At 39.6% G+C, this 22,261-nt stretch overlaps 1 protein-coding gene across 4 annotated transcripts in view; it reads left to right on the top strand.

The window, feature by feature from the left end:
• dpp6a (dipeptidyl-peptidase 6a) overlaps positions 1–22,261 on the top strand; it is an 810,473-nt gene that overhangs the window by 747,346 nt on the left and 40,866 nt on the right. For all 4 annotated transcript variants that reach the window (XM_069914792.1, XM_069914791.1, XM_069914794.1 and 1 more), the window contains exons 17-19: positions 9,579–9,626; positions 14,822–14,920; positions 19,122–19,191. In XM_069914792.1, coding sequence (XP_069770893.1) covers positions 9,579–9,626; positions 14,822–14,920; positions 19,122–19,191 — 217 coding nt within the window. The remainder of the gene's footprint in view (positions 1–9,578; positions 9,627–14,821; positions 14,921–19,121; positions 19,192–22,261) is intronic.

Raw genomic sequence — 22,261 nt, 5'->3', positions numbered from 1 at the left:
TATACTATTCTGTGTTCTAATGACAGTGGAAAACATTAAACACTCATAATATAATAACCAATCCTTTCTAGTTCCTTTGGGATAGACCAAATATAAATCTTCAAAGTTTTTGGCTGGGTAGAAGTAAAAATAATCTTTGCTCACAGTACTTAAGAGTCATCATCCATTGATGTTTCCTTAGACCAGTATTTTTCTTTCCACTCACATACCACTTTAAGTATTTCCTATGCCATCGGTGCTCTGTCATTAGTAAGCGATTGCTTAAGGTGGTATGTGGGTGGAAAGAAAAAGGTTGAAAACCACTGTTTTAATCGTATCTAATTGACTCGTTATGTGCGCAGTTTCATAACTCCAAAGGAAATGGGCCATGATGATTTTTCTCCAGCAAAATATTTCAGTAGCAGTGATTCTCAGCTTTCCCTTCCAACACACATACCACCTTAAGCAATCCCTTACTAATCACAGAGCACTGATGGCATAGGGATTACTTAAAGTGGTACGTGAGTAGAAATAAAAAGGTTGAGAACCACGACCTTAGACGATTGCATCAAATTGTTTATTGTATACCAAGATGCAATGGAAGCTTTGTTTTGTATGCTATCCAGGTAAGTCAACCCATGCTTCAGTGCAGCAGGTCATGCAATAATAAAGCAAATGAGCTGGGATGGTCATTAAAGAGTCTGATGGTGGAGGGGTAGCCGCTGTTCCTGAACCTGGTGGTGCGAGTCTTGTGGCACCTAGGCCTCTTTCCTGACGGTAGCAGTATGAACAGAATGTGCGATGGGAGGTGTAGATCCTTGGTGATTTCTGCTGCTCTCCAACGGCTGCGTTCCCTGTAGATTTTCTCAATGGCAGGAAGGATTTTGCCTGTAATGTGGCATTGAGGAGTTTTTCAGTATTTTCCTCCTCCTTCTACAGTCTCCCATGGCCATTCTTTTCCACAGACCAGATATATGTTGAGATAAATTATCTAAAGTAATTTATTTCTGAAGGATAATGCATATAATGAGATAAAAATAAACTTTAACAAACTTGGATAAAGAGAGCCAGTCTGTTATTGATTATATCTTCCCTGATCAGGGCAGCAAGATTTATTAATAACAAGCTGGTATAAGCAAATTGTTTTGTTCTGGAAAAGCTTGAGAATTGTTATTATTAAATCAACAACTAAGATTAAATTGGCATTAATAACAGGAAGATTTATGGAACAGGCAAGCATAAATCAAAACCGGTGTCTGGATGGTCAACTGGCTTATATTGTACAGAAGATAGGATCCTATTTGGCAACAGTGTCCTTCAATCAGTTAATCATGAGGTTCGCATTGGAGTCTTACTACCGTATGCGGGAGATAAGGTGACCTTGTGCGCTAAGCTGATAATGACACAACATTGTTAGCGTAGGGGCAGTGCAGTTAGTGTAATGTTTAGCATAACGCTTGTACAGTAACAGTGACCTGGGTTCATATCTCACGCCTTTGTAAGAAGTTTGTACGTTCTCCCTGCGTTAGTGTGGGTTTCCCCCAGGTGCTCAACTTTCCTCCCACCTTACAAAATGTATGGAGTGGTAGGTTAATTTGGGAGTTATTGGGCAATACAAATGGCTGGAATCGGCATCTACAATGCTGTAAATATATATTTTTTTAATTTAAAGTTTAAAATGCAGATTTTGGTAGTGAATCAGAGGAGTTTCTGTACTATTAATTCTTTCTCGTATTACTCTACGCATTTCCAATCCACATCAATTTTTTTTAATGTGGAGGAGTCACGTGATGGAGTAGTGGCCGGACGGTGAACTCCAGCCCTCTCCAGAAAAGTCGGGAAAAATAAGAGAAAATACAAAGGCACAGAAAAAAAAGTTAAAGAAAAGTGAGTATAAAGGTGGAAAGAAGATGGCGACAAAAAAAGAAAAATCAAAATCAACGGTAAGAAGAGAGGAAGAGAAGACAATGGAGGAAGAAGGAGAAGGCCTTACCTGTCCGAAGAGGCCCGCTGTGGAGAGAGAAGCCCGTTTCCTCAGGTCGGTAGAAATAGGACTACAAAAGTGGCTCGCAGAGCCGAGTAAAAGTGCGCAACCGCGCATGAAAAAAAACACACCGACGGGAGACAGGACCAGTTGGGGAGTCGATCTCCACAGCCGGCAACGACAGCTGCAGAACACCTGCAGCAAGAAGAGACCACAGAAGACAATGAAAACAAGAAAGAAGAGAAGAAAAGGGCAACAAAGAAACAACAGATGGCCAACCCAGAGGAAGAAGAAGAGGAAGAGTACAGGGAAATAGAAGAAGGGAAAGGCAAGGTAAAGGATATACTTTCTCTTGTTAGAGGATACATGGAGTCATTTAAAGAATGGCAAACACAGGAATTTAATGATTTAAGAAGAAGAATAAACAACACAGAAGAGAAAGTAAATAAAATAGATATGACCTTAACAGAAATGGGAAAGAAAATGGACAAGATGGAAGAGCGGGCAGTAGCAGCAGAAATGGAGGTAGAAGACTTAAAAAAGAAATTGGAGGAATCTAATAAAAAAACTAAAGAGACACAAGAACTACTAGCTCAAAAAATAGATATAATGGAAAATTATAACAGAAGAAATAACATAAAGATAGTGGGCCTTAAGGAAGATGAAGAAGGCAAGAATATGAGGGAGTTTATAAAAGATTGGATCCCTAAGACCCTAGGATGTCCAGAACTACAGCAAGAAATGGAAATAGAAAGGGCACATAGAGCATTGGCCTCTAAACCACAACCACAACAAAAACCAAGATCTATTTTAGTAAAATTCCTAAGATATACTACAAGAGAAAAGGTATTGGAGAAGACAATGGAAAAAGTAAGAGAGGGCAACAAACCACTGGAGTATAAAGGGCAAAAAATCTTCATTTATCCAGATATAAGTTTTGAACTCCTAAAGAAGAGAAAAGAGTTCAATACAGCAAAGGCGATTTTATGGAAGAAAGAGTATAAATTTATACTAAAGCATCCAGCGGTATTGAAAATATTTATTCCAGGACAACAAAACAGACTATTCTCGGATCCAGAAGAAGCACGAAAATTTGCAGAACAATTACAAAAATAGACTGAGGGATGAAGACGGGTAATGAGAGTAAAAATGATCACGATTGATATGTATGTGGGTAAAGACAAAAATAGACTGAGGGATGAAGACGGGTAATGAGAGTAAAAATGATCACGATTGATATGTATGCGGGTAAAGAGGTATAAGAGTGAATAGAGACAATGTGCATACGTGAATGTATCTGTACTTAGAGGAAAATATAGATAGTATAGACAAGAATGAATAAGGGAAGGTAATGGAATAGAGAGAATAAGGAGGGAATTAAAAGAGTGACCTTTGTGACATATGAAAAGTGAAATCTTTTCTGGGGGGGGCTGGGTGGGGGGAAATAGCGGTCACTGCAAAATCAGTTGACTCTTGCGAGTGGATTCGCAAACCCAAATGGAGAGGGGAGATGTGGTTGTCCGACAAGGGATAAAGGACAACTCAGGAGGGGAAGGGGAGATTGGGGATAAAGAAGATATAAATAGGAGAATAAGGAAAATGTTGGATGTTGTAGGAATGTTGTCTTATAAAGAGTTGAAAATAAGAAAACAGAAATGGAAAAGGAGGAAAGGTAATGATGGAAAACGGAAAGAGAAGATAAACAAAATATAAAATGGCTACGCTGAACTATATGACTTTAAATATTAATGGAATACATAACCAAATTAAAAGGAAGAAACTACTAAATTTACTGAAAAAGGAAAAAATTGATATAGCATTTGTCCAAGAAACACACTTAACTGAATTGGAGCACAAGAAATTAAAGAGAGATTGGGTAGGACATGTAACAGCAGCATCGTATAATTCAAAAGCAAGAGGAGTGGCTATATTAATTAGTAAAAATGTGCCATTTAAAATAGAAGAGGAAATAATAGATCCAGCAGGGAGATATGTTATGATAAAATGTCAGATATATTCGGAGTTTTGGAATCTACTTAATGTATATTCACCTAACGAAGAAGATCAAAAGTTTATGCAAGATATCTTTTTGAAGGTAGCTAATACGCAAGGGAACATACTAATAGGAGGGGATTTCAACCTGAATTTGGATCCAAATATGGATAAAACGGGGAAAAAAATTAACAGGAAGAACAAAGTAACCAAATTTATAATTAAATCAATGCAAGAAATGAAACTTTTGGATATATGGAGGAAACAAAACCCAAAAGAAAAGGAATACTCATACTACTCGGCTAGACATAAAACATACTCAAGAATAGACCTATTTTTGTTATCAGCTAGTATGCAGGATAGAGTAAGGAAAACAGAATATAAAGCGAGAATGCTATCGGACCATTCACCCTTAATATTGACAGTAAAGCTAGAGGACATCCCTGCAAGAATGTATAGATGGAGATTAAACCCCATGCTACTTAAAAGACAGGATTTTAGAGAATTTATTGAAAAACAATTAAAAATGTATTTTGAAGTAAATACGGAATCAGTGGAAGATAAGTTTATACTATGGGATGCAATGAAAGCGTTCATTAGAGGGCAAATAATAAGTTATGTAACCAAGATGAAGAAGGACTATAATCAGGAAACAGAGCAGTTGGAAAGGGAAATAGTAAACATAGAAAAAAAATTAGCAATGAAGGAAGATACAACTAAAAGAAGAGAATTGGCGGATAAAAAAATAAAATATGAAACATTACAAACATATAAGGTAGAGAAGAATATAATGGGGAGGAGTCACGTGATGGAGTAGTGGCCGGACGGTGAACTCCAGCCCTCTCCAGAAAAGTCGGGAAAAACAAAGGAAAACACAAAGGCACAGAAATAAAAGTTACAGAAAAGTGAGTATAAAGGTGGAAAGAAGATGGCGACAAAAAAAGAAAAATCGAAAGCAACGGTAAGAAGAGAGGAAGAGAAGACAACGGAGGAAAAAGGTGAAGGCCTTACCTGTCCGAAGAGGCCCGCTGCGGAGAGAGAAATCCGCTCCCTCAGGTCGGTAAATAATGGACTACAAAAATGGCTCTCAGAGCCGAGTAAAAGTGCGCAACCGCGCACCGACGGGAGGGGGGACCAGCTGGGGAGTCGATCTCCACAGCCGGCAACGACAGCTGCAGAACACCTGCAGCAAGAAGAGACCACAGAAGACAATGGAAACAAGAAAGAAGAGAAGGAAAGGGCAACAAAGAAACAACAGATGGCCAACCCAGAGGAAGAAGAAGAGGAAGAGGAAGAGTACAGTGAAATAGAAGAAGAAAAGAAAGGCAAGATAAAGAAGGTACTTTCTCTTATTAAAGGATACATGGAGTCATTTAAAGAATGGCAAACACAGGAATTTAATGATTTAAGAAAAAGAATAAACAACACAGAAGAGAAAATGAATAAAATAGAGATGACCTTAACAGAAATGGGGAAGAAAATGGACAAGATGGAAGAGCGGGCAGTAGCAGCAGAAATGGAGGTAGAAGACTTAAAAAAGAAATTGGAGGAATCTAATAAAAAAACTAAAGAGACACAAGAACTACTAGCTCAAAAAATAGATACAATGGAAAATTATAACAGAAGAAATAGCATAAAGATAGTGGGCCTTAAGGAAGATGAAGAAGGCAAGAATATGAGGGAGTTTATAAAAGAGTGGAGCCCTAAGACCCTAGGATGTCCAGAACTACAGCAAGAAATGGAAATAGAAAGGGCACATAGAGTATTGGCCTCTAAACCGCAACCACAACAAAAACCAAGATCTATTGTAGTAAAATTCGTAAGATATACTACAAGAGAAAAGGTACTGGAGAAGACAATGGAAAAAGTAAGAGAGGGCAACAAACCACTGGAGTATAAAGGGCAAAAAATCTTCATTTATCCAGATATAAGTTTTGAACTCCTAAAGAAGAGAAAAGAGAAGAATATAATGAAGACAAAACAGAAATATTATGAACTAGGTGAAAAAACGCACAAAATCCTAGCATGGCAGCTTAAGACAGAGCAAGCTAAGAAAATGGTATTGGCATCAAGGAAAAAAGACAAACAAATTACATATAATCCAAAAGAAATTAAGGAAAACTTTAGAGAATTCTATGACCAATTATACCGAACTGAAAATGAAGGGAAAGAAGGGAAAATAGATGAATTTTTGACTAAAATTGAACTACCAAAACTACAAATAGAGGAACAAAATAAATTAACAGAACCATTTGGAACAGTAGAAATACAAAAGATAATAAAAAAAATTACCAAATAATAAGACACCAGGAGAGGATGGATTTCCAATAGAATTCTACAAAACATTTAAAGACTTATTAATACCGCCCCTCCTAAAACAAGGGAAAGATTCACTCTCACCAGCATCATATAGACCAATATCTTTGCTAAACACAGATTATAAGATAATAGCTAAACTATTAGCAAACAGATTAGCAGAACAGGTACCGAAAATGGTAAATTTAGACCAAACTGGATTTATCAAAAAAAGACGCACAACAGACAATATTTGTAAATTTATTAACTTAATTCATGCAGTAGAAGGAAATAAAGCACCTACAGTAGCAGTTGCTTTAGACGCAGAGAAGGCCTTTGACAGAGTAGAATGGAATTATTTGTTCAAAGTATTGCAAAAATTCAGTTTACCGGAGAAGTATATTAATTGGATTAAAGCATTATATAAGGGACTGTTAGCGAAAGTGACAGTAAATGGACATGTATCAAAGCAATTTAACTTAAGCAGGTCAACGCGGCAGGAATGCCCACTATCACCTTTATTGTTTGCGCTAGCTATAGAACCACTAGCAGAATTGATAAGAATAGATAATAATATAAAAGGAATAAAAATAAAAGACAGGGAATATAAAATCAGTCTATTTGCGGCTGATGTTATAGTGTACTTAACAGAACCAGAACTATCAATAAAAGAATTATATAAGAAATTGAAGGAATATGGAGAAGTGTCGGGTTATAAGATAAACGTAAATAAAAGTGAAGCAATGCCTATGAATAATGCAGATTTCTCAAAATTTAAGAAGGAATCTCCATTCAGATGGCAAATGCAGGCAATAAGATACCTAGGTGTACAAATAAACAAAAATCTAGGCCAATTATATAAACTCAATTACAATCCACTAATGAAAAAATTACAGGACGATTTAGAGCATTGGAAAGATCTACCACTAACACTGATAGGAAGGATAAACTGTATTAAAATGAACATTTTTCCAAGGATATTATACTTATTTCAGGCATTGCCAATACAACTGACAGAAAAATTCTTCAAAGAGTTAAAGAAAATAATAAGGAAATTTTTATGGAGAGGGGGGAAACCGAGGATAGCACTAGATAAATTAACAGAATGGTATAAACAAGGAGGCTTACAATTGCCAAACTTCAAAAATTATTATAGAGCCGCACAATTAAGATACCTATCAGATTTTTATCAAACAAGGGAAAAACCAGACTGGACAAGATTAGAATTAGATAAAATAGGGGAAAAGATACCTGAACACATATTATATAAATGGGATGAAAAATTGGTACAACATAGAACTTCTCCAGTATTACATCATCTCCTCAATATTTGGAAGAAGATTCATGTAGAAAGAAATAAAACAAATTATCAATTACCAAAACTAATATTGACGCAAAATAAGCTACTCCCTTTTACAATAGATAACCTTTCCTTTAGAGAATGGGAAAAAAAAGGGATTAAAAGAATAGAAAATTGTTTTTCAGGAAGTAGATTCTTATCCTTTGAACAAATGAGAGATAAGTACAATATAACTGGAGATACAGCGCTGGCATATTACCAACTGAGATCCTACTTGAAAGATAAATTAGGAAGCAATTTGAGTTTACCAGAGGGAAGTAACCTTGAATATGTGATTACAGATACAATGTTAATCAAAAGATTTATAACAAATATGTATATTAAACTGCAAGAAAAGGAGAATGAGGAAACAAATGGTAAAACTAAACAAAAATGGGAACAAGATTTAAATATAAAGATAAAAAAGGAAACATGGGAGAAATTATGTTCTGGAACAATGAGAAATACAATAAATACGAGGCTACGTATGATACAATATAATTGGTTACACAGACTATACATTACACCGCAAAAGTTAAATAAATGGGACCCAACAGTATCTGATAGATGTTTTCGATGTAAAAAAGAAATGGGAACAACAATTCATGCAATCTGGACATGTGAGAGAGTAGAAAAATTTTGGGATGATCTCAATCAGATATTAAATAAAATAACAGAAAACAATATACCAAAGAATCCAGAGATCTTTCTCCTAAGCAACATAAAAAACAAAGAATTTGGAATTGATTTGGAGGATGCACAAAAATGATTTGTTAAGATAGCCCTAGCCGTAGCAAAAAAATGTATTATGTCAACCTGGAAATTGGAAGATAATTTGAAAATACAACAATGGAATATAGAAATGAATAAATGTATTCCATTAGAAAAAATAACATATAGTTTAAGAAATAATATTGAAATATTCAAACAAGTATGGGAGCCTTACATTAAATACAATAGCGAAAACCTACCGGGGACAAACATTACCTAAGTTGATGGAAGGAGAAGGAAAGGAAAGAATGGACTCAGTAGAATTTCTGGTGTATTTTTGTTGAATGACAACATTGTCTGACTGGTTTAATGCAACCTAGATTGTATACCTAAAATGGATGAGAGGGGGGGGGTGGGGGGGTGGCTTGGGAGGAGGGAGGGGGGGGAGAAAAAGTCACTGTATATGTGTGAAAAAGAAAAAGTGTATATCATGGCTAATGTGATTTATGGTGTGAAAAATAAAAAACTTTAAAAAAAATGTTAATGTGATGCATATTCGTATAGTAGATTCTCCTGGGCCTCGGAGAGTTTAAAGGGAGTGGGAAACGCAGTACTGGTGAGTATAAAGGAGCATGCAAAATAGAAGCCAGTGAATTTTAAATGCTGGTTCTGCCTGTGAGGTCCACTTCCCTTGAATGAATGACTAATGGCTTCTAAAAGCAATGCCTCAACAGAGAGAGTTCCAAGGAAAACCGCGGGAGGCACGGTTAATGTGGCAATTAGTGCAACACTGATACAGCACCTGTGACCCGGGTTCAAATCCAGCGCTGACTGTAAGATGTTTGTACATTCTTCTCGTCTCTGCGTGGGTTTCCTCCGGATGCTCCAGTTTCCTCCCACCTTTCAAATCATATCGGGCTTGTAGGTTAATAGGAGTATTTGGGAGGCATGGCCTCCAAGGGTCTGTTACCATGCTGAATGTCTAAATTTTAAATAAATTTAAATTAAATGCGAAGGAAAAGAAAAGTTGAGAATGCTCTGAGCACCAGATTAATCTTGATGCTGTGGGAAAACACTCCATCATGCCAGGTCATCACAGGAGTAGATCAGGCAATGGGGCTGATGAAATGACAGAGCAGACTCAATGGGCTGAATGGCCTATTTCTTCACCTTGGTCTTATGATCATGAACTGAATTGACTCCAGGATTCTTTCCTCAGTGTTACACATCTGACTTGCTAACATGTAGAGAACATAACCTTTTTCTTCATCTCCTCAGGTCCAGGAGTTCCAAGAGTCACAGTCCACAGCACGAGTGATACACATGGTAAGTAGTCATCCTTCACCTTGAGCAATACAAATTCCTGAACAATATATCCTTGCCAAGTTAACCTACAGACCGTGGCACTGATCAGAAGTTGCATCTTCTTTGCTTACCTAACTTGCCCCAGCGCCGCCTCTCCTTGCTGCTCACACGACTAAATTGCCTCATCCCCGCGGTCACTCTAAGATGTACCTTGCACCGTCACTTGGCAAAAGTGTGGCACCCAGAACTGGGTAAAATGTCGCAGATGCGGCCTACTCAACTTTATATCAAAATCCAGCCTGAATTTTCCTTCTATCCCTCTGCTTTCAAATCTCACACTCCCTTAGACTTTTTGTTATAATTTTCTCAAGCTGCCCTGCCTCTAAGCACATAAACTCCTTGACCTCATGTTTCAATTGTGTTCTCCTCATTTATCATACTTCTCCTCATTCTTCTTGTCAAAATATAACACAAGATGTTTTTTTTCTGCATTTATCTGCCATTTCTATCCCCAGTCCCACCAACCTATTGAAGTTTGTATATATCTTTCTCTTGATACGTTGAGCGTCCAAGTTTTACGCTCAAGTCTACGTCGTATTAGGAAAAGCACTGATGAAGATTCTTTGGTCCAAAACGTTTCTCTTCCCTTTGATGCTGCCTCTCCTACTCAGTATATCCAGCATTTTGATGACAGTACTGACCTTGGGGAACGGCACTGTATACTCTGCACTTCCCTCTGGTCTTCAAACAGTCCTGCACAAATATGGAATATGAGAAAAAGACGTGTGGCGGCGATGAAAAAAGGTTGAGTCATGCTTGGAATATTGAGTGCAGTTCGAGTTGCCAAATTACAGGAATGATAAACTGTTAAATTAAGAAGATCTGTTATCTGTTCAAGGTAATAAATGTTGCCTTTGCCTGGTTTCAAGAAAACATCTTGAAAGTACTTAATATCGTACCAAATTGCATCACTGGGAATGGTACGGTTACTTTTATTCACACGCTTAATTGCAAAGATAATGTACAAATACTCGTAACTTGCGCAATGTAGAAAATTACAATGCAGGAGGAGCTCAGCCGGTCAGACAGGGTACTTTATACAGCAAAGATACATACCTAACGTTTCAGGCTTGAGCCCTTCATCAAAGTGCCAGCAGAGCCTGGGCAGTGCCTATAATGTAGTTTGGGCATTAAAATGCCAAGTGGGATAAAACCACCTTGTCAATGTCCAACCCATTGCTTCGATCTTCAGAGAGAGATTGCACCTGAGAGTTTGTACAAAGACTTGACTTTGTACTTGAGTCTGCAGACCAAGCCTCATCACTAAAGAAGTTGATTCTCTTAAGCTAGGCCCCTTGTGAGTCTTTATTGCCATAGTAACAGCCAATCTTTTGGCTGATGTTGAGGCTTTGGATGCCATTGAAAATAACTTACAAAGGACCCAGTATTTCCTAGCCTATTACGACTGGATGGCCACTTCCCAGCTCTGAGATCTTAGGACTTCTTGTGCATTGAGCTGACCTCAGTTTATTAATACTGCTTTGGGAGGCTGAGGGGATTTTGCATTGTGGCATTTTTCCTTAGTTCATGCTGGTTTGGTTCCAGTCTGCAATCAATCATCCTTGGGAATTCGTGTCTTTAACATTCTCAGAGACCATTCTTATATGCAGCCATTTCTAACTGTTGACTCAAACTGCAAATACTGCTTTGGGAGGGATAATTTGAACCCCCGCCAACTACACGGGATAATATAAGATTCTATCTCTGGTTCTGCTTTGACAAAAGCAGCATTAAAACATGAGTTGGAACCGGCACTTCAAAAAACCTTCTTCAACCTTTGGGTTGAGATCAGACTTCAGAGGAGTTTCAGTAGCAGGCAGAGTTTCCCCTGCAGCTTTCTGATGGCACCAATTCTTCCCTGATTCTCTGCTCTGATCCTCCCTCTCTACCCACCACACCCCCTCCTCAAGGCTGTAAGAGCAGGGTATGCTACATCAGTGCTTTTACCTTGGTACTTCTCAACATCAAGGACTCCAAACAAAATTTGTGGGTCTGCTCTATTCTGTTGCAATAGAAGAGCTTCACATGACTATATCAAAATGTACTTTATTACACAGTTTATGATAAGCGCTGAAGACCTGCAGTAGAACAGAAGGATCTGGGAATGCAGATACATAATTCCCCAAAAGTGGCATCGCAGGTAGATAGCGTTGTAAAGAGAGCTTTTGGCTTGTGAACTTCATAAATCAAAGTATTGAGTATAGGAGTTGGGATGTTACGATAAAGTTGTACAAGACATTGGAGGGCCCAAATTTGGAGCATTGCTTGCAGTTTTGATCACCTAACTGCAGGAAAGAGGAGATTCACAAGGATTCTTCCCAGACTTCAGGAACTGTGTTACCGGGAAAGTTAAACATGTTAGGACTTTATTCCCTGGACCGTAGAAGAATGAGGAGAGATTAGAAAGAGGTATTTAAAATTATGATAGGTTCACATAGAATAAATGCAAGAGGAGTTTTTTTTTCCACTGAGGTTAGGAGAGATAAAAACGAGAGGACATGGGTTAAAGGTGAAAGGGAAAAAGTTTAGGGGGAATTTATGCACACAGGCAGTAATCTGACTGTGGAATGAAGTGCTGGCTGAATTGGTAAATGCAGGCTCAATTATGGCATTTTATAAAAACTTGGACGGGCATATGGGCGAGGATATGGTTCAGGTACAGATCAGTGGGACAAGACAGAAAAATAATTTGGCACAGACTAGATGGGTCGAAGGGCTTGTTTCAGTGCTGTAGTGTTTCATGGTTCTATCAGTACTACAGCATACTGTTATTAATTCCCAGAGGGAGATGAACAATCTAATCCAGTGAAGAGAGTTGCAGATGCTGGAATCTTGAGCAATCAATGATGAACCCAAAACATTGATCGGCCATTTCTACCCAGGGATACTGCCTGATCCACTTAATGTTCATTGTTAGCATGTTTTACCTACCTGAGCAAGTGCAGCAAGCAGGAATTAAATTACTTGTAGATTATATTTATTCACCGTGTGATCATCATTCTGCCTGCATAGAGTTAAAGAGTTATAGAGCATGGAAACAGGCCCTTCAGCCCAACTGTCTATACCAACCAGTGTGCTCATCTGGCCTTGTCCCATTTCACAGAATTTGGCCCATATCCCTCCAAAGGTTTTCAGTTCATGCCCTTGTCAAAAGATATTTTAAACATTGCAATTGTACCCGCCTCCACCACTTCCTCTGGTAGCTCATTCCATACACCCACCACTCACTGGGTGAAAATCTTGCACCTCAAGTCCCCTTTTAAATCTCTCCACTCTCATATTACAATTGTATTGTTTAGTTTTATACTCCCCTCTCCTCCATCTTATCTATTCGAAGAGTGTTGCAGTTAGAATAGCGCTGTTACTGCACTAGTGGTCAGGGTTCAAATACAGTGCTGAGTGTAAGGAATTTTTACTGTTATGAGCCCAGAGGACCCCAAAACCCAGCAGCAATAGATATTCACCAAGACAAATGGTTACTTAAACAAACGTTGCTTTTAATTATCTTTAAACATGAAAACAGGATCAAACTTTGATTTAATTAACCTAACTTAACCCCCTTCTAATTCAAAGTGCACGTGTATGTAGTGTGTGTGTGTGTGTGTGTGTGTGTGTGTGTGTGTGTGTGTGTGTGTGTGGTGTGTGTGTGTGTGTGTGTGTGTGTGTGTGTAAGTTCTGAAAAATTATTTGATTCACAGTCCAATCTCACTTCTCATTCCTCCAAGTTCACTGGTATCAGGCAATTCTTATACTGTGAAGAGAATTTAACATTTATGAATGTCTCCAGGCTTTGGTGCTTGAAAGGTAAATGTTTACTGGTCAGGAAGGTTCTTTTCAGTTTTCAGAGAGAGATTTGTTGCTCATTGGACACCCACAACTGATTCCTTTTAATCAGCCACTTCAGTATCTTGCCAAAGAAACTTTCCCCATCAGGATTTTCCAGATGATAACCTTCAGGTCACCACAGAGTTCTTTTTCTATTTCTCTTACTTCAAGTGAAACATTATACAGCCAGCCCTCCTCTCCTCTTGTATGGACCACAAGGTCTTTGACCAGGCTGCGCTAAGAGCTCACAACCTGTCTTCAAAATGGGGTTTTTCCACAAGCTTGCCAGCTTGTCCTGTTCCAGACCCAGTGCTGCTGCTGAACTGTAGAACTGGATTCTCTCTCTCTCACTCTCTCTCTCTCTCTCTCTCTCTCTCTCTCTCAGATAAAACCACATGACTCTCTTAGATCAGCCAACTACACTCAGATAGACTGCGGCTCCGGGCCTCATCTTCTGAGTTCGTTCATCTGATGCTTTCCGAAACAATAATCCATTACTCCACAACATATCCAATTAACTCCTACTTGTGAAGTCCTTATAGGCACTCTTCAAAGTTTTTGCAAAGGCACTCGGAGCCTGGACTGTCTGGCTTGAGCAGAGCTTCAGCATTTTAAATGAGATCTGTTTTGAAGTGTTTGTATGTGATTTACACTAAAAAAAACCTGCCACAATTTATCTCCTATAATACATGTCTGCTTGGAATTTTTCTGGGTGCTCTGGTTTCCTCCCACACTTCAAAAGCGTATGGGAGTTATAGGTGAATTAGGTGTAATTGGGTGGCATGGGCTCATGGGCCAAAAGGGCCTGTTACCATGCTCTATGTCTACATAAAAATTTATTCTCCTTGTGATTTATTTTATACCTTGAGAAGGTTGCCTTCAACTTCCTACAACCCAGAGAGAAAAATCCCAGCCTATCTAGTCTCTCCTTTACCCCAAGCCCTCGAGTCCCTGAAACATCCTTGTGAAGCATTTTCTGTAACCTCTCCAGCTTAATGACCTTCCCATTGCTGGGCAACCAGAATTGCATCAAATACCCCCAAGTGAGGTCTTGCCCACATTTTGTACATGGCCCCCAAACTCTTGTACTCAATGCTCTGAACGCAAACATGTCAGACACCTTCTGCGTCCGAATAGAGGGTCCAAGATTTAAGTGTTTTCAATGAGGGGGAGTTGGCCAAGGCCACATTGGAGTAGCCAGGTCTAACTGCAGTAACAGCACACTTGAGAGAGACAGCAGCAAGTAAGGCCAGGTGAGAATGATGTCGACCATCAGCTGGGTGGAATAGATGAAAGATGGTCTAAAATATAATTCTGTTTTATCTCTTTAGAATATTTTGTGCTGGAGAAAAATGAGAAGGTCTATAATGCTACAGAGAGCAAGCAAATGCCCACAATCGAGTTCAGAGATGTTCAGATAAAGGATTACAGTAAGTACTGCTCTTTCATGTCACAGGCAAGAAGAACACATCTGAGGACCAATATGAGGTCACATCATTTGAAAGGCACTTATTGACATTTATATGCTTCACATATATGCTTTTTCACAAGACGAACATTGTCCAATAAACCACTGTTGTAGTGTAACTAGTCTATAACTTAACTTTCTGTCAGTCAGTGCACTCAGATTATGTCAATTTTACACAATTTGTGACAGGTTGCCTGTGGGTGCTTTAATAATTCAAGTCTGTCCGGTTGCTTGCATGTTAAATTAACCTTCTGTAGCTATTTATCTTGTGCACTACGTTTTACAAATGACAAGCCTATCCGAATTTGAAGTCAGAAAATGCTACCAGCCACTTGATCTTGTTCCTGCAGACAAGGGTTTGGGGTATCTCTGCATTTGTCACAGACCAGAGCAATTCTGTGTTGTGGCTCTTGTTAATCTTTGAGTTCAGCTGACGTGTCCAGTGTTGACATGAATTTTTATCCTCACATCTCGAAGAAGAGTTGGAGGGAAAAGAATTTGGGAAATGGTTCAACCAACATTTTAGTAAGTGCTAGATTACATTTGCAAAAATGGGACAGAGCCTTTCACGTGAGGAGAGGCTATAAATGCTGGTTTTATTTTCCTTGGAGTGAAGGAGGACGAGATAATGATTAAGCCATGCAAAGTTACGAGGGGCGTAGCAGTGATATCGAAAGCTGAGGGGGGGGGTTATCGATTTAGGATAAGGAAGAAAAGGGGATCTGAGGAAAAGATTTTCACCCAGGGATTTTAGAATATAGCCCCAGAATTGAAGCAGGTATCAAAACATTTAAGAAGTACAGTAAAATCCCTGGTGTCCAGCACCCATGGGGATTGGTAGATGTCAGATAAGTGAATTTTATGGTTGCTTGAGATTGGGTGTTGCATGGATTGGTGAATTAACTGCTGGGGAAGTGTGGGGGGCTGCCAAATTTAACTTTTATAATTTTTACCAATTTAATTTTTGCTACTTTTTGCCAGTTGCTTGAATTCCAGATAATGGGGATTTTTACTGCGTCCAGATAAGAACTTGAATTGCTATTGTGTGGAAGGCGTTGGTACATGGATAAATGCAGAGAGGTAACATACACAGAGTGGGCCATGGGCTTGTAGAATCATAGATGTATGACTCTATGAATTTACGAATCTGTAATTATAGTAAAAGTCCTCAAATCTGGACTGCTCGGGGATTGGGACAGTCCAGATTTTTGAATTTTCCAGATTCTCGTGCAATACTTTTAAAATTCAAATTTAACGAGAATAAACAGCAGATTTTGATAGTTTATTAACAAAATATTTTTCATATAAAATACAAAGTACAAAAAAATAAATAATTTTTTTTTCTTACATTTCCCCGACTTCCATGTGGTCACTGTTGCCACTCTGCATCTGTGGCACTTACATATGCATGCACACACGCACACAAGAGTTGAGCGTTGAGCGTTTTTGGGAAGTCCGGATTTTCCAGTAGTCCGAATTTCAGCCAAATGTTTTCGAGCAGCCCGGATTCTCAGATGATCCGGATTTCTGCCATCCTGATTTTTGGGCTTTTTACTACACAATCTGTAAAGCAGAACATGAACAACTTTGTGGGATGGCACGGTGAGTGTGGACTGCTTGTTGGTTTATTTTGGACCTGAGGTATCCAGATGTCCTCTGCACTCTTTCTCATGCTTCCCAATTATAGGAAGAATGTGGAAGCTATAGAGTAAGTGGAGAGGAGATTTACCAAGATGCTACCTGGATTGAAGAACATGTTGAGCACTGTGGCTCTTTCTTCTGAAATAGTGTGGATATCCCATTGGCTACCCATTTCATTTCTCCATCCCATTCCCTTGCTGACATGTCTGTCCATGGTCTCATGCACTGCCAGACTGGGACTACCCATAACTTAGAGGAACAGCCCTTCATCTTCTGACTGGGCACCCACAAACCAGATGGCATTAATATCGACTACACAGGCTTTCGTTAAACACCCCCTCTACCCCCCATCTTCCCACCAGCCGTGCCTCTCCCTTCCCTGTCTCCTTTCGCACAGACATGTCAAATTCTCACCTCTCCCCTGATCGTATCTAATAAACACCTTTTGATGGGTCTGGATTCCTCACCCAGCCGGCATTGTCTGAATTCTGAGATTTCCTGCCTCTGGCTCATTCTGCTTATGCCCTGAAGAAGGCCTCAGGCCCGAACAATCGACAATATACTGTATCTGTGCTTCTTTTTTATGGACGCTGAAAGTCCGGCTGAGCTCCCCTAGCATTTTGGTGTGTTTTTACTGCAATCACAGCATCTGCAGCCTTTTGTGTTTCACTGGAGAATGTGTTTAATGAAGAAAGACTGAATGAATTTGGGATTTTCCTTTGCTTCAATTCCATGGTCTCTATCATTGCTTATAATATAATTGTAATTGATTTTTAAGTATCAAGCTAATGTGAAAAGCTTTGTTTTGCGTGTTATCCAGGCATGTCTACCTTTATGTTGTGCAGCACCTATAAAAACATCACGCTACCCTCATATCAGAAGCATGGGGTCCAGTGTTAGATAAGACCAAAGTCCAGCATATAATGTTAAAGAATAAAGTGTGGTCACTGCTTTGAACCTTATTTCTCCACCACAAATACCACTTGACTGCCTGAATATTTTCACATTTCATTGATTGTCTATTTTCTCCTGTGCTGTGTTGCTTTAACACATCAGTGCCCCTGGAAACAGCCTGTGAAATAAGAACACTGGACAATGAAGACTGCTTCCTGAACACTTTGGGGTGTATTTTATAGATTTTGGGTTGGTCATCACAAAATTCACGTTAAAATTTCTTATCACATATCATATGTTAGCTATCACCTATTTTTGTGATACTTTACATCCACTAGCATATCACCCACAAAGCCAAGTGTTTCGGTTAGTCCAAGCACTCAGTGCAGGTGCTATGCAAATGTTGTCTTAGGCCTGAACATCCTTAGGATAGATGCTGACAGGCTATAAAAGTAGCTCACATATACAGATGCTGTGCATTACATTGATTATAGATTGAATGCATGTTGATGCTCACGATCATCAGGCAATAGAATAGTGAGTGTACATAACAATAGCATTTATTATCTTTAATAAAAGGTTAGGGTTATGGTTAAGGTTAGGATTCAACATGCTAAATACAATAAAACTTCATTTAATGTTTCTCCAACTTCCTACACGATACAGCAAATCTGAAATGATCTTTGTAGTCATCTTGAGGTTGTCTATCATAATTCCCAATTTTATTTCAGGAAGCAAACATTTTGAAAAAAAAATCTTGTCCAGTGGAATCAGTGCATTCTTTTATACACCTGATAGAGGTGTATAAAATCATTAGAGGTATTTAAAGGGGATGTGGTGATATGTAATTACACCACTAGGTCACCAGGGGTCATCCCAGTGACCTTGTATATAAAGCAGTCCAGAGCAACAGTCTTGCCTTCCAGGTTCCTCTTGCAGAGAGACAAGACCTCTTAGTGGTGTACATATTAGTTTATTAAATTGTACTGACAATAACCACACCAGCAGTGTGAGTATAAGACAGCTTTAATAAACTAATATGTACACTAAGAGGTCTTGTCTCTCTGCAATCAAACCTGGAAGGCTAGACTGTAGCTCTGGACTGCTTTATATACAAAGTCACCGGGATGACCCCCTGGTGACCTAGTGGTGTAATTACATATCACCACAGGGTGGATAGTCAGAATCTTTTCTCCCCCAGGGTAAACTAGAGAACTAGAGAACATTTATGAGAGTTAGGGTTAGGGTTAGGAGACATGCAGGGCAAGACTTTTACTGAGAGTGGTGGATGCATGAACGGGCTGTCAGGAACAGCGGTGGAAGCATTTACAATAGTAGTGTTCACCAAGCTTCGTGTGAATATGAAGGGGATGGAGGTATATGCATCAGGCGCAAGCAGCAAAGTTTTAATTTGATTTGGACACTATGTCCAGCACAGACGCATGGGCTGAAGGGCCTGCTCCTGTGCTGTACTGTTCAACAGTTCTGAATCAATTATATTTTCTTTCCTTGCATCATTCTCTAAAATCAGAGGATGTGAGTCAGGCCTGCTGCAACAGGCCTTGTGAAAATGTTACAATCTTTGATTCTTTTGACCTCACTAACACTAATGCCTTACTATTTTTCAGCTCTCAAAATGCAAATTATCAAGCCGGCGGGATTCTCAGAGCTGTCACAATATCCTTTGTTGCTTATTGTGTGAGTTTTCTTTTTGCACTATATGATCACGGCTTGACGTTCGTGATTTATACAGATTTACTTCACTTGCCAGATTGAACAGGAGCCTGTGCTGGAGGCGAATCTGCGGACACCCAGTGTCTCTGAAAGGGTTCCCTTTTGCTTCTCTTTCTCTCATACTGTAAGAGGCACTGGGCGATACCAACCCTCTGGCTGCCTTACGGCAGGTAGAAGGCAATTTGGTGTAATATTACCATATATGTACATGTAAAATGTTGAGTACTCCCCCCCATGCTAATTTTTAGCCCCAACTGCCTGCCCATCTAAGCTCCCAATGCCCTGGCAGTGGACCTTCGCCCCGGCCGTATGCCCACCAGAGCTCCCGATGCCCCAGCCACCTGCCCATCCGAGCTCTCAGCCATGGATCCTCGCCACCTTCTCATCCGAACACCCTGCCACGGATCCTCGCCCTGGCCATCCACCCATCCAAATTCCTGACGCCACAGCCATCTGCACTCCCATCTGTGGATCCTTTCTACATCCGTTTGCCCATCCAAACCCCCGAGGCCCTGGCCGTCCGTGGATCCTCACCCCAACCGCCCACCCATCCGAACTGCTGGCTCTGAGCTCCTGACACCACACTCGTAGAGGTACCACCTGCTATCCAAGCTCCAGATGCTTTGATGGATAGAAAGGCACTAAGAACTTCCAATGCTGCAAATCTCAAACAGCCAAGTCCTGACCTGACACATTCTCTATCCATTTCTCTCCATAGATATTGCCCGACCCTTTAAGTCCCTCTAGCTGCTCATTGTTCAAAATGCCTAGATTTCAATTACGTGGGGTTATCAGGAGTTGTAATTCATTCCAATATCATGCCTGATCTTTGACCTCAATTCTCCAATCAAGTTGTTTATTTGTTAAATTTGAAGTTTATTTGTTGCAAAATACCCAGTAGTGAGGAGGGTTATATCTAACATTCATACATCCATGTATGGAACATATTGTGTAGCATTGCAATGAAAAGGATGGGTAGTTAACACCAAGAAAGGTTCCTGAATGAACCCCATAGCACTCTTAGGGGGATCATTTAGGAGTCTGATGGCTGCAGGGAAGAAAATATTGGTGGGTGTTCACACTGTTAAGTCTTCTCTCCAATGGGACGTCCCTGAGATATTTGCTACCTTTCATATAACCATATATATATCTGCCTGTCCCGCATCGGACTTGTCAGCCACAATCGAGCCTGCAGCTGACGTGGACATTTACCCCCTCCATAAATCTTCGTCCGCAAAGCCAAGCCAAAAGAAGAATATATATAACAATCACAGCACAGTAAGAGACCAGTTCGGCCCTTCTAGTCCATGCTGAACCCCTACTCCCACCTGGTCTCATTGACCCGCGCCTGGTGCATTACCCTCCACTCATCTCCATGTACCTATCCAACTTTTCCTTAGACATTAAAATCGAACCTGCTTCTACCACTTCGGCCAGAAGCTCATTCCACACTCCCACCACCCTCTGAAAGAAGAAATTCCCTCTCATGTTTCCCCTAAACATTTCTCCCTTCAATCTCAATCCGTGCCCTCTAGTTTGAATCTCCTCCACCCTCAGTGGAAAAAGCCTGTCCACATTGACTCTATCTGTTCCCTTCATAATTTTAAATACCTCTATCAAATAACCGCTCAATCTTCTACGCCCCAGGCAATAAAGTCCCAGTCTGCTCAACAATTCCCTGTAACTCAAATCCTGAAACCCCAGCAACATTCTCGTAAACCTCCTCTGCACTCTCTCTATTCTGTTTATATCCTTCCTATAATTTGGCGACCAAACTGCATACAATATTCCAAATTTGGTCTCACCAATGCCTTATACAACTTCAACATGACATCCCAACTCTTATATTCAATATTCTGATTTATGAAGGCCAACATACAAATGCTTTCTTCACCACCCTATCCACATGTGACTCAACTTCCAAGGAATTATGTAGTACACTCCTCAATTGTCTATCATTTAATGTGTATGACCTATGCTGATTAGTTCTACCAAAATGTAGCACCTCACATTTGTCAGTATTAAACTCCATCTGCCATCTTTCAGCCCACCCTTCTAACTGTCCTATATCCCACTGCAAGCTTTGATCGCCTTCTTCACTGTCCACAACACCACCAATCTTTGCTTCATCTGCATACTTACTAATCCAATTTACCACCCTATCATCTAGACAAACAATAATGGACCCAAAACCAATCCCTGAGGTACTCCACTAGTCACCAGCCTCCAATTTGACAAACAATTTCCACCTCTACTCTTTGGCATCTCCCATCCAACTATTGTTGATTCCATTTCACTACTTCAACATTAATACCTAATGCTTGAGCCTTCCTAACTAAACTATTATGTGGAACCTTGTCAATGGCCTCACTAGGGTCCATATAGACAACATCCATAGCCTTCCCCTTGTCAACTTTCTTAATAACCTCCTCGAAAAACTCTGTAAGATTTGTTAAACATGATCTATGATGCACAAAACCATATTGACTACTCTTAATCAATCCTATCTTTCCAAATAATTATATATACTATCTTTATGAACACTCTCCATTAATTTACCCACCACTAACATCAGACTCACAGGCCTATAATTACCAGGTTTACTTTTGGAGCCTTTTTTAAACAGCGGAATAACATGAGCTACCCTCTAATCCTCTGGTACCTCACCTGTAGCCAATGACATTTAAATACATCTGCCGGAGCCGCCACTATTTATACACTCACCTCCCTCAAGATCCTAGGGAATATCCTGCCACGACCCAGAGATTTATGATTCTCTTTAAAATAGCCAATACTACCTCTTCATTAATCTGTATATTATCCAAGACCTCACTATCAGATTTTCCTTACTTCACCTGGCTCAATGTTCCTTTCCTTAATGAATACTGAATAAAAAAAAACATTAAAAATTTCCCCCATCTCTTCTGACTTCTTGCATATCCTACCCCTCTGATCCTCAAGGGGCCCAATGTTATCCCTCACTATTCTTTTACTTTTAATGTACCTGTAGAAACCCTTCGGATTTATTTTTACC

This window comes from Narcine bancroftii, chromosome 1 (genome assembly GCF_036971445.1).
Source record: "Narcine bancroftii isolate sNarBan1 chromosome 1, sNarBan1.hap1, whole genome shotgun sequence".
NCBI classification, from domain to species: Eukaryota; Metazoa; Chordata; class Chondrichthyes; order Torpediniformes; family Narcinidae; genus Narcine; species Narcine bancroftii.
Note: the sequence above shows the minus strand (reverse complement) of the source record. Positions and strands in the feature narration are given on the sequence as shown.